The sequence below is a fragment of the Pteronotus mesoamericanus genome, unplaced genomic scaffold (assembly GCF_021234165.1).
Source record: "Pteronotus mesoamericanus isolate MK-2021 breed Mesoamerican mustached bat unplaced genomic scaffold, CSHL_Meso_final scaffold_1186, whole genome shotgun sequence".
Classification (NCBI taxonomy): Eukaryota; Metazoa; Chordata; class Mammalia; order Chiroptera; family Mormoopidae; genus Pteronotus; species Pteronotus mesoamericanus.
Window position 1 is genome coordinate 5846424 of NW_026555302.1, and position 18104 is coordinate 5864527.

Consider the following 18104-nt stretch of genomic DNA (forward strand, 5'->3'; position numbering starts at 1 on the left):
GAAAAATAAACATAAATCCCCTTACCTCGTTGTACCTGATCTACTCAACTCCTTCAAACTCCCAGAAACAAGGATTCAAACTTCATTAGTGTATTTACATAGTAGCATGGCTTATTATAAAACCTGTTTTTGCATTTAGAAGGTCAAGATCCTAGCCCCCCGTTTTTAGCAGGGGGACGGGAGCGGAGGGAAGCAAGACTGCCAAAAAGAGAAGGGCAGTTTGGGGGCAGCAGCCCGCCCAGCAACGTGACGAGACTCTGCTGCGAGTCCCGCCCCCACTTCTCAACTGGCTTGCGCTTTCCGAGCAGCTCTCCAGGCCCTTCAGGCAGGTCAGGACGGCCCAGGCCCAGCAACCCGTGACCTTTGGTTTAGAGTGATGTCGCTGGGATGCATGAGCGCAGAGGGTCAGAGCAGAAAGGACTCAAGGGAAGACGACGGTCATCAGAAAACCAACGATGGATGTTTGTGTTCCTCGTCTTTTGTCCCCCCATGTGGCATGTCCACATTCTGTGGCTGGGTGAGCAGCAGCTCGTGACAGCTGACAAATCACCCCCACAGCCTGTGACTGCAGCCGGCAGAGAAGCCGTCGGCTGCCGCCCTGCTGGGCGAGACCTGGCGACGGAGTGCTGGGCAGTTCAGAGAGGAATACACAAAAATCAACGACAGAGCTGCTAATACAGGCAGTGCTTATTCATGTGGAATCTCCTTTGATCACCTCATGGATCAGTTAGGTCATAATTCCTGAGTTCATGTTATTTGGCTTTTAAAGTCGGTCAATGTGGATACATTGCTACCTAAACCTGGACCTGATTCTTTATGGGGCTCTTGTCTGGAGTTAAACTATTTCGCCCTGATTGGCTGCTTGCAAGGGGCCCGCTCTCCCCTTTTTTCCTGCATCATAAAGTCCTCAATGGCCTGGAATCCGGGAGAGGAGGGCATGCAAGATGTGTGAGAAGCCATCAAGGAAGGGCCCCCTGCCCCATGATTCTTTGCAGACACGGGGACCAGGCCTCTGAAGGTCTCAAAACATGACATATGTAGAGCTGATAAAAAAAGCAAAGTTCCTTAACTTCAAGTCTCACAGAATCCCTGCGAAGTAGGTGGACTCTCTGCCCTCCCCCCCGAACACCTTTTTTTAATACAAGCTCATAATACTTATAAATCATATATTACAGGTAGGCTGAGAAATTGCACTCTCTCAACTTATCCCTGGCTCAACCCACTAAAGAAGTACTCTGTCCAAAAAAAGGAGACACCCAGAGCAGGCTTTACAAACAGGATGTAATGAAAAATTGAGAACGTTCTGTAGAAAACCAAATTATTAAATTTTGTTCCATTATGCCCAGAGAGACCTGATTGCTCCGCGGTGGGCTTTCATCGAGTCTGGACAGTTCACACGACTCCCCACACCCTCCCACGGTCCGACACCTTCCGCCGTTTCACATCACCTGGGGAGCGCCCCACTGTCTTCCCCGACAATAAAGCGTTGTCCAGTAGCAGTGAGGACAGCAGAGGCAGGCAGGTCGGCAGGTGAGCTTGGATCGGGCAGAGTTAGCCACCCTAGGCGCTGAGTCAGCGCTAACATGCAGCGAGACAAGGCTGGGATGGAGAGCAGAGGCCGCTGCGGTTCATCCCACTGGCTGAACGCGGGGTGGATGCGTGTAGGGCAGGAGGGTGCTGGCAGAGTTGTGGAGTATGGAGTCTTCCCTTTGTGGCCTCAGAGTCAAGGGAGGGAAAAATCCAGAACATCTGGAGTTCAGCTTCAGAGAAATGTTCTCAATGATCTCAGTACCCCACAAGGACACTGAGTGGGGAAGCCCAGAACAGAGAGAGATTCTGCAGCTAGAAGAATGAACGGGCCACCGTCTCATTATGGCACAGGTAAAGGTTTCCTCGCCGTGGCTAAGAGGGACCTTGATCTGGAGTCTAGAGCTCAGCCCTGTGTCTGAAGGCGTGCTGGGAGGCCGGGACCTCCTCCCTGCCAAATTCTCCCGTTTCGAGGAAATGCTGAGGACTAGTATGAGCAAGGGAAACTGGACGTACAGCTAAAGATTCTTTGGAAGGGAACCTATGCTAAATGTATCATGCTGTGTCATTCAAACAATGGCGGTCATCCTCTGCTGGCTTGGAGGTCTGAAGGGGCCTCTTCATGGGAAAGCGAAGAGGCAGAATCTGATGTATTGGAATATCCTGGCTGATTATTTGAGGGGAGGCTGGAGTTCATGTCCAGAGGCGGAAGGAAACTTAGAAGATGCTCATGATAATCAGTTCTGTGACTTAGCAGAAAATTCTTTTATTTTCTGGTATTAATAAAGGTAAATGCAGGCCAAGGGATAAGAAGCCTGATTTCTTGGTCCGCGTAAGTTGAACAAAAGAGGTCTTAAATTCACAGGAACTATAAAAATGCAGGTGGCTGGTCAGGGGACCATATCTGCAGTACTTTCTGCCACTTTATTCGGGACTCACGGGCAAGTGTGTATGTGAATCTAAGGTGTTCAGGGGGCCAGGAAGCCTTCCAGGCCCAGTAAATCTAGTGTCCGTAATGCTGTTGGCAGGCTCACAGCATTTCTGCTAATTGCTCTGCCTGCCCAAATGTTCCCTGGTGTTGAAACGGCTCTAGGTATCGCTTCAATTCCCTTTCTCCAAACAATGCAATAGGCTCATGGGCTCAGAAGGGCCATCCTGCTATAGGCCTGGCCTGGGGAAGCTGCACTTCCCAGGTGGCAGAAAGCAATTTTGTGCACACAAAGCCGCCCCTAGCAACACTTTGGCATGAAGTGACGCAGAGCAGAGGAAACCTTTCAAACCATCCAAGGCCCAGCATCAGAGTCTTATGCAACCACCATGCCTGTTAGGATCACGGCGTCGTAGTCCCAGTTCACATTCCCAGCTACTGCTGAGCTCACCGGCAGAGTGGGAGAGGAAAATGGGAGAGGGCCTGAGATGGGTAGGCCTTTCTCTCCGCCTCATTGGTTCCCCTGCCCTGGGACTACTTTGGTTTGGGGGCAGACCATGGGTCATGAGCCTCCATTCATCTCTAGGCGAGAAGGCAGAGCCATGATAAATGAATCTGCAGCCACAGGGCTGAATTTGGCTTTTCAGAGCCGATGTGGTAATGCCTTATTTCTATTTCAACCAGAAAAAAAAGGGGAAAAAAAAAAAAAAAAGGAAAGAAAATAGAGGCTCCTTCAAAGAAAAATAAGTCACTGCTCCTACCCTAGAGGCAGGGCCGGACTGGAGGAGAGCATTCATCCACTGCGATCTCGGTCTGGGGCCACTGCACCTTCTCACAGAGGCTTCTGTGCCGCAGGCTCCACCTGCTCCTGGCTGAGAAAGGGGGGCCTGGCCTGCACCCCTCCCCAGGGGGTCCTTCCATCCACTGGAACAGTGCTGAGGGACTGCGGAGGGACTTAAGCGGGCAGTGCGTCTCCACTGGATACAGGCAGCGATGTGTGCCGCCAAATGGACAGTTATACGCATTTGCCAAGTAAGGGCTCTCTTTTTCGATACTTCTGAGTTTCGGGGGTTAGGAAGGACGCCCTGGGCCATCCTCTGCTCAGCGCTCACTCTGGGAAGGGGTAAAGCATGGTTCTGGCCCAGAGAAACAGTCAGGGCCCCCAGGCTTGTCACGTGGTATGACAAGGCCCCATCAGAGCCTGCTTTGCTATGCTAGGAGGACCAGCCCAGGTCTCACTGAGGTATATTTACTCATCATCTTTGAAGGGTCCAGACACATGGAGCCCCAACCGTAAATTAGCTGCAGAAGCTCAGGACTGAGGGTCCTTCCTTGCGGGAGGTCCCCAGCAAACTCTGACTGTTCCTGAAGCTCTTGTGTCAATGTGTTAGCCTTCTCCACATGTCAAAGTCCCTGCCAGGGGTGTGGGACTCTGCTGGGCAGAGGCCCCCCGCCTTTCAGCTGGAGCACGCTGGCCCCCATCCTTGGCTATTCCTGTTCCAGTTGGCAAACTGGCTCTGCCCGAGTCCCACAGGCACTGCTGCCGCAACGCCTCTGCCCTCAGGGGCCCTGTGATCAGCCCTAAGGCCGGACCCCATTATCAGCTGGTGCCCTGGCCACACGGTTGTAAAAACTCTTAAAATATCACCCGTACCAGAGCCTCAGGCACGTCTGTGGACCCTGGGGGACCTCCCTGGCCTAACACTCGAAGCACCTGCTGTGAGGGGGCAGGCTGCCCCTGCCAGCACTGCCAGCTCCCAGCTCCTCCGACCCTCTCCTCCCCGGTGGGGGCGGCTGGACTATGGCTTTGCTCATCCAGACCAGCCCTGGCCGCTGCCGCCACAGCACCCTGACCCCTCCAAGTCAGTGTTTCCTCCCTGCCCCACCTGTGGCACCCGATGCTCCTGGACCAGGCTGTGCTTCTTCGGGGAAGCAAACCACAGGGTGACCCATGAGAGGCAGCTGCCCCGGTGGCGATGGTGCTGGCTGAGGAGCTGGCTGAGGAGGGAGGAGGCTCCCTTCCGAGTGTCTCCACAATGCCCTCCCGCCAAGTTTAGAGCCAGAAAGGCTTCCAGGCCTCGCAGGGCAATGGGCGTAGACACAGGCGAGCTCGAATCCTCCCCGGCTTTTAGAAGAGTGGGAAGGGGCAGTAGAAGCAAAGCCATCCTGGTGTCCCCTCTCCCACGGGAATGACCCTCCATGTTCCTGTGTCATCTTTCCCCAGCAAAGAGGCAGAACTATGGCAGTGCCCATCTTGCAAAGGGAAGTAAAGCAATTTGGTGGGTTTGACTGGTTTGCCTTTTGTCCTTTCCTTCTCCTTGGATAACACACGCGGTCCTTCCCTTCTCCTCCCCCCCGGGCCGCACTGGCTTCCCAATTCGGTCTTGGTTTTCTCCGTGTGAGAGAAGAGCATGCATCGGGGGCGGGGGCGGGGGGAGCAGCCTCTAGCACTTGTCATCTTCTTCTGTGTCACTCAGGAGGTCGCTGACGGCTCCACACATCGTGCCCGGCCCTGGCCCTCCACGCCGCCGCCGCCGATAGTGCCCATTGGGCATCTGCCAGCTGTGCCGCAGGGGTGGGGCTGAGCCGATGGTGTTGGCACGGCCCAGGCTGGTGGCCACGGCCGCTTCGAACGTGAGCGTCTCCTCCTCGCCACAGTCCGAGGCGTGGGAGTCTTCGTGCAGGGCCAGGTAGGGCTCGGAGATGTAGCGCTGCGGGGAGGGGTGGCCGTGCTGTGCGTGCCGGGACCTGGGAGCCTCGGGCAGGCCGGCGTCTTCGCTCTCCAGAGCTTGGGAGGTCAGCGGGGAGCCGCCCTCGCTGCCATCGGCGGGGGGAGAGGTGCTCCCTGCGTGTCGGATCAGGGAGCTGTAGGAGAGGAGGGGCCGAGGCTTTGGAGGGACTGGGGGGAGCTGCCGACGACTTCGTCTTGGGGTGCTGGTGTCAGAGACGGAGGGGATGGAGCTTTCACTCAAGGAGCCCGTGCCCTGTGGAGCAGGAGAGACGTGGCACGTGAGGCTCGTGGCCAGCCCTGGGAGTCTGAACGCTGGAGCGGGGATCTGAGCTGGAGTCCCCTCAGGGATGCAGGGATTAGAGCAGCAGCAGCCGCCAATCCCATTTAGACCAGGGCATGGTTGTGATTCCTGGGAGTCTCGTTACGCTACAGCTACAGGCTCCCAAGATCCGGGGGTGGGAGTGGGCCTGAGACTGGGCCTCCGGGTAGGCACCTGAGACAGTCCCCAGGTGCTACCTGTCCATGGGACAAACTCCCTGGAAGCTCCCTATACAGGGTGGGGCAAAGGTAACTTTAGAGTCGTGAACGTGTGAGTTTAGTCTTCCATACGAACAACTGTGAGCCCACTTTGCCCCGCCCTACGGGTAGCAGGCGGCCCCCTGGAAGCTAACGCTCGACAGTGTTGAGAGGGCGCGCGAATGCTCAGAGCCGCTGAGGCGGCGGCACCCCTCCCTCGCCTCCCTCTCTGCCTCTGCGATCCCCTGGCTGGCTGAGGGCGACCTAGCTTCTGCGCCAGCGCCCTGGCCTGCTGGTTCAGGCCTGATGTGGCCTCTCAGCTATGCCCACGTGTCCCTGAGCCCAGAGGCTGGTAAACGGACCTCCAAGACAGTGTCTCAAGGTATGTGTGACCTGAGCCACCTGATCCAACTCTCCTGGCGAAAGGTCCTTCCAAATGCAGATCTCTGGCTTTCCCTTTCCAGTGCCCTCACTAATGAAACCGAATCCTCAAGGAGACAGGAACATGCAGTTTGAAGAAGCCACGGGTGATTCTGTTCTGTGCTAAAAGCTTGAAGCTGCTGCTCTAGCAGCCAGCTGCTCCCCGCCTCCCTTTCGGAGTCTTAGTAGCCCCTTTCCTGCAGTTGCGGAGTGGGCCTCCGGCCTGGGCTTCGAGAACCGTGAGGAGGACCACGGGGCCAGAGGGTGTTTTCTGTAGTCACTTCTCAGGCACAGGCTGGTGTTCCAGCAACAGGCTGGGGGGGGGGTGCACGGTCTTCCTCTGGGGTGGCCGGCAGCCAGGGAAATGAACTTGAATCGATCTGACTGAGGACACCCGTGCTGAGGGGAGTCATCATTCCAACCAAGGCTTGTGGGCCTGATCCATGAACACTGTCTGGCTGAGACATTTGCGAGCTTATTTGTTGTGACTTTGTACCTGCAGATGCCGAGGACTGGAGTGGAATGACCTCTAGACACCCCTGTCTGTCCTGGGGGACTGTCTGGTTTTCTGTAAATGGTATCAGAGTCCACAGTGATAAGTAGTAAAGCTCTATGCACAATGGGTATAGTGTCTTGTCAGACTGAGGTCTGTGTGGGTGCTGGGTGCTCCTCTTTTGCACCTACAGTTAACGCCCACCCTCCCCTGTCTCTCTGCAGGGGCTCGGCTTCCTCTCCACACTCACCGGTCTGCTGGGCGTATGCGACCTGCCCTCGCTGGGAGACCTGGACTGATGGCGCTCTGGGGACTCCCAGTCGGCCTGGGCCCCGCGCTCCTCTGAGTTGCAGCGGGAGACGTCGGGGGAGAGAAGATGCTTTCGCTCTTTTGATCGTCCCCGCTCCCGGCCCCCCGAGCGGTGGGTGTCGGACTTGTGGCCTGTGGGAGATGACAGAAACAACCAATCACAACAGCCTGTACCGGCCGCCGAGAAGAGAAGCCTTGGGGCCTGGGACCGGGCCCCTAAAGGACCCTGGCTGCTCCGGGCACGTGAACAGATGGTCTGAAAGGGAGGCAGAGGCAAAAGGCCGCAGAAGTCCCTGTGTGTGACGAGGTGAGTGTGTAAGTTGCCACTGCAAAGACATGCATGTGTCACAGGCTGTAATCAACTCTCTTCTGCTTCTGTTTATGCTAAGACACAATTCAGAATCCTTGCCAACAATATGGCCCAGGAATGCTCAATGTCCTGAATGTGGGTGGGTAACTTTTGGGGGGGAAGACGGTTCCCACAGAAGGGAATTAAGAAGTTGCTAGAAACGAAATAATGGCACAGCTGATGTAAATAATGCCAGGCTGAGAAACCTGAGACTGAAGTCAAAGGCCTTCACAGTTCTAGTCTCAATTCTTCTACTTACTGGCCCTCTGACATGGGACAATCACTGCTTTTTTAACTTTTGTTTCATCATCTAGCAAAAAAACAAAAAACAAAATAAAAAACGCCTCCACTACACCAAACCTTTCCAGGGAGCACTGTCTGGGTTGAAGTGGAGTTGGTGGTTCGGGCCCAGCCCCGCTCAGGGGCTCTTGCACGGCCTGCAGAAGGGGCTACTTAGGAAGGTATGGGAGACTCACTTCTCAGGCTGTCTAGAGCCCTCCTCTAGAAGGAAGGAAGCTCAGGGGCCTGTTTCAGGGTGTGAGTCAGATACGGGGTCCCCTTAGGTCGGAGCACTCTTCCTTCCTTCACTCTCCTCAACCCTCATCTGAATTCTCTTCCGGAGGCTTCCAGCCCATCAGGGCAGGCGCTCGAGAGGCCAGCAGGGGAGAGGCCTCCTCACCCGAGTCCGAGTTCAGGCGGTGGGCCGACAGCCGCAGGGAGGAGTGGTAGCTCCGGCGACGGGACTTGTAGGTGTTTTCACTGCTTCGCTCCATGGAGAACTCCTCCAGCCAAGAGGAATTTGAACGCTTATCCCGGATGGTGGAAAAGGAACGTCTCATGGAGCTGGGGTCTGTTACCACCTGCAAATGGGAGCCCGCAGAGGAACACAGGTATGGGTTAATCACTGAACGGGCCTAAAGGTAAGAAAGGAGTGGGGCTGAGATCACTGAAGATTGCAAACTGCGACCACCCTTGAATCCCTTTTGCTGAGACCTTAGTTGGAGGAGGCTGCTGCAGAAAGTCTCTATGTTAGGTCTTTAGGTCACTGGGACTGGCCCAGGGTCTTGTCTTTATGCTCAGGAAAGCCAGCAGCTGAGTGTGCTGTAAAGGCTTCCCACAGAGCCACCTACCACGGTGACTCAGCCGGGACCTGTGAGGAACCTTGAGCCACTTTGAAGTATGTGAGGGAAACCCAAACGACCATGCCATGAAAGCAGCATGGCTTTGTCTTTTGCCTTCATCAGAAGAGAAGGCCTGTCCCATGGCGCCAGAGCGTAAGAGACCTTGAAACGGAGCAGCTCCTAAGAGCACATTGCTCTCCATCATCCGTCCCGCCCCAGCCCCACCTTAAACTTGGGCATTTTGATTTGCTACAGATGTTAAAAACAGATCCACATAAACTTCTTGTCTCTGTCAAAACCTAATGTAAGACAGACAGACAGAAAAAAAAAAAAAAGCCAGGAATACAGACAAAGAAATGAGGCGTGGCCTGCACTGGTTAGGACAGACAGTCCAGACACCGAGCTGTGTGTGTTTTAAGTAGCTGCCTATGTATGTGCTTGAGGAGCCAGGGAAGAAAGGAAGGAGGGAGAAATGCACAGGACGAGTCCTGGGAAAAGTTTCTTGTGTGGCTGGTTGAGTCTTGAGGCTGTCAAGCCCATCTGGATGGAATTGTGCCATCTTGCTGGCTAGGCTGGTGTGCTTAGGGCATCCCTGAAAGCACCCGGTGGAGGAGCAGGCTCTGCAGAGGAGGCCCGCAAGCCAGGTTTTGCTCACAGGGAAGGGGCGGGGGCAAGTCAAGGCCTCACCTGAAAATATCAGATGTTTTTTCATAACCCACCAATTCAATAGAGCCCAGGATGCCACTGCACATGGTAGGTTGTTGCTTTTTACCTGGGGATCCACAGTCAGGCGTGGCAAAGAGGATGCCCTCCCAGATCCCGCATGCTCCTGGGTGTCCGGAGGAAGGTAGATGCCATGGTTAGAGGGCTGCACGCTTTTTAATTCACTAAACTCTGGCTCCTGGAAATAAACACAGCCAAGCTTGTGGGACTTGGTTCCAGCTCATTGCTTTTCATATCCAGTGGATGATTCTGCTTCCTCCATACCAAGAATGGCTTTTAGAAGACAGTTTTGCATCTTTCAAGTCTGTTGTATGTGTGTGTTTCTATGTGCAGTTGTGAGGTATACCGAATGTCCCACACAGAAAGCTCTAACTGGGATTGAGAGGTAAATTCTTTTATCACTAAGCAACGCTTCATATTTTATAGTTTTGTAAACATTATACATCATAAGACTTTTTAGATATGTGAAGTTTACTTTTTGAGAGTTGGTAATGTTGGGTTTATACTTTTAACCTAAGGAAGCCACTTATCAATTATATGAAAACCAGTATTCTAAGGAAAGTCAGCAATATCTGACATCAAATGCATCTTCTCAAACCTTAAGATATATGATCTTATTAGCAAAGCGTTTTCCTATGATTGGAATCATCCAAAAAAACGTGGTGGGTGGCCATCTGTCAGGAATGCTCTAGACTGGTACAGTGCAGTAGACATATAATGCAAACCACTTATGTAATTTTAAATTTCCTGGTAACTACATTTAAAAAGAAGAAACAAGAAAAAACAGAAAAATTAATGTACTTTATGTAACCCAATATTCCCAAACAGTCTCAGGTCAACATATAATCAATTAAAAAAAAAGAAAGAGAGGCATTTGATATTGGTATGTATCATCCACTTGGAGCACATCTCTGTTTGGACTAGCCACATTTCAGGCCCTCGATGGTCACGTGTGGGCAGTGGCTATTGTACTGCACTGTGTCACTCTAGAGCATTAGGAAGTTGGAGTAAAGTCCTGTCCAACCCTGTTATGTTATTTTCCTGGTCAAAGAAGGGTAGTTTGGCAAATGTACACACTCTGAAGAGAGAGCTAGTATCACTCCACAAAGAGTGTAGCTGCCTCGGAAATTTCACATGGTTCACCAAACAAAGAGACCTAGGAGTATCTCTGCCATCTGGAGATTATTCCAGAAGAAAAGCTATTTTATGTTTTAGGAAATGATATCTTAAGAACATGGGTGTATGAGCAGGGAGCTGCTGAAAGTCAGCCCCCACAGCCGCTTGGCCGAGGGGGTTCTGGTGTCAGCAGGAGGGCTGCCGGCCCAGGGCGTGTGATGTGTGCGCCTGAGGACGTCAGTGTTTGCGATGGACGCTTTAGAGCGCACAAGTCTGGCTCAGAACACACGTGGTAACAACACTGTAGTCTACCGGTGTCAGAGGTGGTACAAGACACACACGCACACACTCCTGACATGCACACAAGTCATGGCCACACCCCAGGACATAGAGCAGGGGCCCCAAGGGATGTGCAGGAGCACACAATGGTGAGTGTGGAGCACAGGCTGACACCTGAATCACAGACACCAGTACTGACAATGAGATGAACATATATCTGCATAGTCCTGGCGCTATGGCGCAGCCCTGGGGAACCTGCGGAAATGAAGGTATGATAGAGAACTCCCCCTGTGAAAGAAAGGACACATTATTGAGATTTTTGCCCACCAGGCAAGCCTTAAAATGCTGAGAGTCTCTTTTAAGAATCAAGCTATCTACACCAATTAGTCACTGGGCCTTGGTGCTCAGTTCCTCAGAGAATTCCTCCCAAGGGTTCCTACTCACCTTCCCAAGAACACCCTCAGGCACTCACATGCTGGGAATGTGTGGTCTTACTGCCTCCCCAACACAACCATGCACAATCCCTTGGCTCAGCAATTACAGGAGAGGAATCGCCCATTTGTTGGAGCTACTGAAATGTTTTGCCCCCTCTGGCAGGCACCCATTCCATCAGACAGGCACCCCACGAACAGGCCAGTCTCCATCCACACCATCCCTTCAGGGTGGCTCTGGGGTATACAGTAGCAGTGGGGAGGGGTCAGGAGAGAAAAACAGATGCATTACAATCGAAGTGACAGGGAACTCAGTACAAGCTATTTCTCTGGGCTTTTGCAAATGTTGGGTTTTGTCTTCTCTCCAGGCCAATGAACACTTAGCTTTCCTTCTAAGCTCGGGAGGGAACGTGATGGCTCCTGAACTGAGAGGAATGGTGAGTAAAGTCTGTTATCCTTGGGAATCGCAGTTTGGCTGTGTATTTAGCAAAACCTATGGTTTCATCTGCTCTCTTTTCTTCAAACTTAAACCGGACTCAATAGGTTTTTTCATGAATTTCACAATTTACGCTAATGAAACCCTTTTGGCTCAGGGAACTGATTTTTAGGGGTCTCTTAGAATGCATTTGGCCCTTCTGGCCACAGCTGTACAAGGTCAATATGCCAAAACCTACACAGAGCAGAGGCAAGAGGCTTCATCTCCGGTGGACAGAGAGGCTGGAATCACTAAGGGGCCGGGGAGGGGGGCATAGCTGTGCGCCCCCCACAGCCATCCCTGTTGACACCAGGCTGCCCAGCCGGTGCCATTCGTTCCGTGGTTATTTATCCTAAAGCTCCTTATCAAAGGCAAGACTTTATGAGGCACAAGGGCATAAAGGAAGAGGGCTTGGCCTGAAGCAATATAAATTTCTTCAACAGATAAGGGGCCCCTGGGATTAGAAAACCTAAGAGGAAGCATCTGTCAGAACAGGAAAAACTCAGCTATGGAAGGGAGACAGCAAGGAACTCCCATGGTCATTGGCTGAACTATCAGAAAGGGTTTTCCCGATGGATTGTGGCTATGGAATCAAATTTGAAAAAGGGTGACAGCGACCGGAAAACCAAGGCACTGTCTGCAAGTCATGGAACCATTCACTCACCAGAGACTGCTCCTCCTGGAACTGTCCCTCATCAGCAGGGTCCATGCATGCCAGCTGGAATATTTCCTGTGGGGAGAGCGGACTCATCGAAGGGTAAGCACTCCGGCCACTCCTGAAAAGCAACGCCAAGTTCAGAGGGAATGTGCGTGTGAGAGACAGACATGCCGTTGCTGCCATTACCGAGTCCCAGCCAGGCCCACAGCCTTTAGTCTTGGCTGGCTTGTAACTTACAGGTAGCTGGCCCTAGGACAGAAAAAATTTTCAAACCAAAACAAACACTAGAAGAAAAAGGAACGCACTGTTTTCAACCTGCGTTTGGAACCATTCATCACTCGGCTGGTGACTAACATATCTGTGACAAATGACATCATTTGTCACACTCAGCCATATGGAAGACCAATGCTAGACTGTAAACCGGTTTCTGCTCAGTTTCTCCATTGGGAGGAAAAATGCCATACTTTAAACAGAGAACAGTTTGTTTAAATATTAAGCAGTCCTGGTCTTTTAAAAAATTCCCTCCACACTCAGCAAGAATATGGCTTTATTGTGCCAACATCCCTGGCCAACCGAAACAATGCAATGCCATGAGCATTTACTTGAGTGTCCGTGCCAGACACGGTGCCTGTTGGTTGATGAACTGGGCGCGACGGTGTCAGAAGAGGCGGTAAGGCGGCGGCCGCCTCTGGGCGGGGGCTCCGAACGAAAGGCGCGGACAGCTGTCATAGGACGCCCGCTTCGAAACACGCATGGTTCGGCACCCGCGCACACTCTCAGCTCACGGGGTCCACGGGGCTGGCGAGGAGAGGCAGTCAGCCAATCCTCCCAGTGTCGTGGCTGCCGCCGCCATTCACTGGCCAACAGGTGCCTCTGACCTGCTCAGAAATGAACTTCCTGGTCACAGGAAGAGGGACAGCCGGGAGGGAGATGGGGGCCATCACTTCGTAGTTGTGTCTACTGTTAACGACCCCAGTAAAAATTCGAGGCCTGTGCAAGGATTGCCAGTTACTCCAAAAGAATCAACCCATGGGTGCAACTTTCTGGGATCACAGGGAAAGAGCTGAATAGCAGAGGCTCCTCCAACCTGCCCCTTTGCTCCCAGGGAGCCTTGAGCTGAATGTTCCCAACAGCTACAGAGCAATGTGATATTTAAATGACTTTGATGTCTTCCTCAGCGTGCCTTCTCCCGAGAACCACTGGGAACAGGCTGAGCACGGCTATTATGAGAAACGGGTCCCCTTTTGTCCTACAGAAAATGAGTAATCACCCACACGGAGAATCCCCAGTAGGTGGAGAGGACCCTTGGAATCACGGAGTAACCTCATGGCGTTGAATTCTTTGAGCTCTCGCTTCAGGCGTCGGGCCCGGAGGCCTGAACACGGCCTCTCTCGGGACCCGGCCCGTCTCACCTTGCCGGCCTTCACCCGCTTCACTTTAGCCCTCACTCCCTGGATGCCAGACGCATGGGGCTCTTCTTAGTTCACTGAGCATGACGGGCATCTTTCTGCTTCAAGACTTGAATACAGGCTGCCCCCTAAAAAACCTTTCCATGTTATTTTGAATTCATCCTTCAAAATTCTGATCCAAAGTCATTTCCTTAAAGAAATCATTTCTCTCCCGCGTTAAATGGTCCGATCTCGCTCTCACATGCACTCAGATCCCACTGCGTTTGTTTCTCCTGTCACTTATCAAACCTGTAATTAATCACTGGAAAAAGTCCCTTCTTCCCAATAACTCTGTTTCACGTCTGGTTGTCCACCAGACGTGAGCTTAACGAGGGCAGAGCCCTGTCTGTCACAGTGCCCCCTGTATCTTCCGAGCAGCCTCTGCCTGAACAATCTATAACGCTCTAGAAACACAGATGGGCCTGAAGCCGCAGCAGCCTGCTGTGTCCCCATTTCAGGAAACGTACCGACATCCCCAGAACCCTGAGGGTCATCCTTGACCCTTCCCTCACTCCACGGGGCACACCATCACCAAAGCCTACCCATTACCTCTCAAGTCTGACAGTCTCTCCCCACTCTATCCTGTGAGTCCAAGCCACAGTCATGAATAATTGATGCAATTGCAGTCACTTACAAGTGGTGTCCTGTCTCTTGAGTTGCTCCCCTCCAATCCACAGGACCCACGAATGATCTTTGTCAAGTGCAAATTGGATCCTGTCACTCTAATGCACAAAACCCCCACTGTCCTTGCATGAAACTGAACTTCCGTGTCCTGCTTGTACTGGGACACAGTACAAGTGTAAGTAGGGAGAACCCTATGCAGTTCTCCAAACTCAACACCTGCCACCTCCATGGACTGTGCTCCAACCATCCCAAAGGCTTTAGATCCCTTAAATTTGCCCCACTTACTTCCTCGTCCGAAGAGCTTGCCTTCCAGTCTCACTTAAACGTTACTTCTCAGGGAAGCCTCCCCACCCTCTTGACCCAGGCGCCTCTTCCTTTATTTGCACAGCATCACAATAACCTACCCTTCTGCCTGTTAACCATTATCAGTCTTGTAATTTCTTTTTCAAGATCTGTCTCCACAGGGACTGCCGTGTTGACTGCCGCATCCCTAGCGACCCAGCCAGCTTTTGGGTCCCATAAATATTGGTCAAATCGATATGGAAATGAATTAATAACCGAGAGAGAAGCCGGCGTGATCCTGCGATGAAAGGTAGTTTGCATAGAGAATTGTGGCTAAAACAGATCAACTGGCGGCGGGGTGTCTTCCATTTCCAAGCCAAGAGCCCTTGAAAAGCACCAATCCTTCCAGTGACGTGGCCCCACACTGCAGTCTTACCTCCTTCCCGCACGGATCAAGGAGAAATGTCTACTTGTTTTCTGTAGACAGGAGAAGCTACACCCTGCTACCTCATCATAGCAAACATTTGTTAAAATGACCAATGGCCTTGGTCAAGACTCTGGGCCTTTTCCTCCAAATGTGTTGGATTGTGACCTCTGAAAATGACACTTTTCTTAAACAGGTCTCTCCAACACCAGAGGCAGAAAGAAATTAATGGCGTGAGAGAGTCTTTCTGACAGAGGTCCCACTCCCCAGCCCGGATTTCACTCTCCTGGTAATTACTGAGGTTGTGCCCGTGAGTACTGGCTCCTTAGGAACTAGGACTGGATGACCCCAATCACAAAAGCTCATTCCCACCGGGTGGAGGGCCTCAGGCCTTGGCCACTCAGTCTGCGCTTGCTGGATGGAAGGATGATGTTACAGTGAGGTGCACATGCTGTACCAAGTCATTCATGGACAAGCTGGGGCTACAGCCTGCAACTCGAAATGACTGGCAAAGTCCTTAAGTTTTGTTTCCACCACCAATACAGAAAATAAAGATTTTTTATTTTGCCTGATTTTTATTTTTTATTTAGCTGCTGCTGCTTCCTTCTGTTCATTTCACATATGGTGTAGTGGGCTGATTCTAGACTTAGAAATAAACGACTTAATTCCTGTTCAGCTCCCTACTAGCCACATGGCTTTGGGCCACTTATTCAACCTCTTAATCGCCAGCTTCTTCATTTGTAAGGTGGCGATACTAACATTGCCCTTCTTCCCCCTGCGCATCCCTGGGCTCGCTGCCTCCGTGCGGGCCCCAGAGCCGAACATGCTCGGCCCGCCCTTCCTCAGCCTGCCCGCCCACCCAGCCGCAGAGGAAGGGCCCTGCGGGACGGCTCGCTCTTCTCAGGCATCCCCGGCCGAGGGTCCCAGGCCTGCACACTGGCACGGTGACAGAATACGAACGGGAGGCCGTGGGCCCTTTGGCTGTACTCACAGGCCTGTGACGGGCTCCTGCTGGAGGTAAGGCAGAGCTTTGGCATTGGCGATGATCTCCTGAGGCAGAGACGAGGGCTCCATGCGCTGGAACATGGGGGCGTTTTTCTGCGTTTGAACAAAGGAACTCAAGTGACTATGGGAGAAATTATGACGTGCTTGGGTAAAATGGGAGCGTGGCAGATGCCTCGTTTGACCATCTTAACCTTGGACCCACAGCATTTCTAATCCCATAGTTTCTAACACCCTAACCCTAGGAAGCGCCTGCGCCCTGTACCCCTCACCTCCGTTGCTAAGCACCTGGGGGTGCGGCGCCCAGAGATGCGCAGGCCTGTCCCTCGGGAGCCCTCGTGTGACTCATGAGCCACCCACCCACCCTGCTGCTGTTGACCTTCACCTGTTCCTCCAGCTGCTGCCTCTGCTTCTTCACCTTACTCTGCTTATAGTAGTCCATGATCATCATTGCCGCATAGATTTTGCCCACAGTTAGGTCAGAGGCTGAAAAATACAAATGTGCCAGGGAGGGATCAGGAAGAAGACAGGCGGGAGTGAGGACGCTCTAAAGCTTTGCTCCCCACCCTCTGGAGCAGGCGTGCACCAGGCACTGAGACACAGTGAACAGGCCCCCACGTGTCTCCTCAGGGAGCTCCCACAGCCACCCGAGGAGGGCGAGGACATGAGCAAGCATCTCCTCCACGGGTCTGCATTTCCATCTCTGGTAACAACACCCCTTCCCCAACCACGCGGGGGCCTGCGGCACAGTATCACGGGGAGGGGGAGAGCTCCACACCCAAAACTTTCACCTGCAACCACAGCGACCCAATGTTCTCAATTAATAATGACAAAAGGGACTTGAGAAGTGAGGGATTTTCATTTCCTAAGGAGAAAATAACACGTTTCCTTTCTCTCTCCATCACTCTGTGTCTCCCGCAAAGATGTGGCCTTGGCCCACTGTGACCAGGGTGCCCAGGAGGAGATACTGTACCTTTAGGCATGGGCACAAGCAGATCCAGCATCTTCTGGGACAGGTGAGGCCAGATGGCAAGGGTCTCCTTCTGCAGCTCCGAATCCAGCTGCTGCCTGTCAGCGCCGCCTAGAACGAGGTAAGTGATGACTCCACCGCACAGGCACAAAAACAACGAGGGCCAAGGGAGCGGGGAGCAGAGCCAGCTCGGCCCCTGGTGGTCCTGGGAAATCCTGGCCCTGAGGGCCTGTAGATCCTGCGCTTCTGGGTCTTTCTGCTGAGGCGGCAGAATGCAATCTGATGCCCATTTGTAGTCACTCAGGGAGACCCTGCCATGAGCTCCGAGGCCCTGAGCCCGGGAGCAGCCTCCTCCTTCACTGGGGAAGCCCCAGGTGCACCTGGGGAAAATGAACAGGGCCCGGCGGGAGCCTCCCCACCGCACTGCATGGACTTCGATTCTTCCTGCGGCTCTGACTCTGCAGTGACCTGACTTTAAAAAGGATTTGGGTCAGGCGAGAGCAGGAAGGCTGGAGGCAGGAAGCCTTTTCCCTCCTGCGTCACCAAGTTAAAGGCCAGAGAAGCCAGCACAGCCACGCCAGCACCCGCCACGGACACCTTCCACGACACTAAAGTTGCCACATGAGGAAAAAAAGGACAAAATGAAAAACTCACCTGTACCATAAACACACATGTCTAAAATGCCTACTACGTGCCAGACACTGGGGATCCCATACTGTTAAAGCTGAAAGGAGCCTTAGCGATGAGCAAACCCGTCCTTTTACCAGGAGGAAATGACGACTGTTGTAGTTCCTGAATCTCAGGCTGAAACCGGGACCCTGACATCTGATTCCCAGGTCACTGCAGCGCTGGGGGGTTGGAGCTCACACACCTGCGTCCCGCTGCGCCCGGCGTGAGCTGCTGCCCGATCGCCTTTGCCTCCTGCGCTCACCTTTGGCAATTTTGATGTCCAGGGCTGTGCGGATCAGAGCCATCAGGGTGGAGGTGAAGTGGACTGTCATGTCCTCGGCGACAGGCATGTTCATCAGGACCAACCTCTGTGTGTGAGGAAGAAACACACATCAAAGGAAACCTTGGTGAGGCGGGAAGAGGAGGGCAGGGGTCAAATGCAGAGACAAAAAAGAAGGGCAAGGATCCCCACCCTCTCCCGCCCCTACTCTCCCTGCTTCTCCCTGGGTGCTGGTTTGCTGCTGTGTTTTCCCCCCAGGGAATGATGCCAGATTTCAGGGGACTACTCATTCTGTAGGACTCCTCCAGGGTCCTAAGAATGTCTCTCGC

General features: G+C 53.0%; 1 protein-coding gene across 3 annotated transcripts in view; it reads right to left on the reverse strand.

Annotated features, from left to right (window-relative positions):
* Window positions 1–4899: 4899 nt before the first annotated feature.
* The window catches only part of CACNA1E (calcium voltage-gated channel subunit alpha1 E), a 274294-nt gene continuing 261089 nt past the window's right edge, over window positions 4900–18104 (reverse strand). For 2 of the 3 annotated variants that reach the window (XM_054587691.1, XM_054587690.1), the window contains 8 exons: window positions 17758–17863; window positions 16830–16937; window positions 16242–16342; window positions 15846–15952; window positions 12083–12194; window positions 7953–8133; window positions 6866–7056; window positions 4900–5439 (listed from right to left, as the gene is read on the reverse strand). In XM_054587691.1, the coding sequence (XP_054443666.1) occupies window positions 4900–5439; window positions 6866–7056; window positions 7953–8133; window positions 12083–12194; window positions 15846–15952; window positions 16242–16342; window positions 16830–16937; window positions 17758–17863 (1446 nt within the window). Of the gene's footprint in view, window positions 5440–6865; window positions 7057–7952; window positions 8134–9166; window positions 9296–12082; window positions 12195–15845; window positions 15953–16241; window positions 16343–16829; window positions 16938–17757; window positions 17864–18104 lie in introns of all 3 variants that reach the window. The other variant, XM_054587689.1, reaches the window with a different exon arrangement.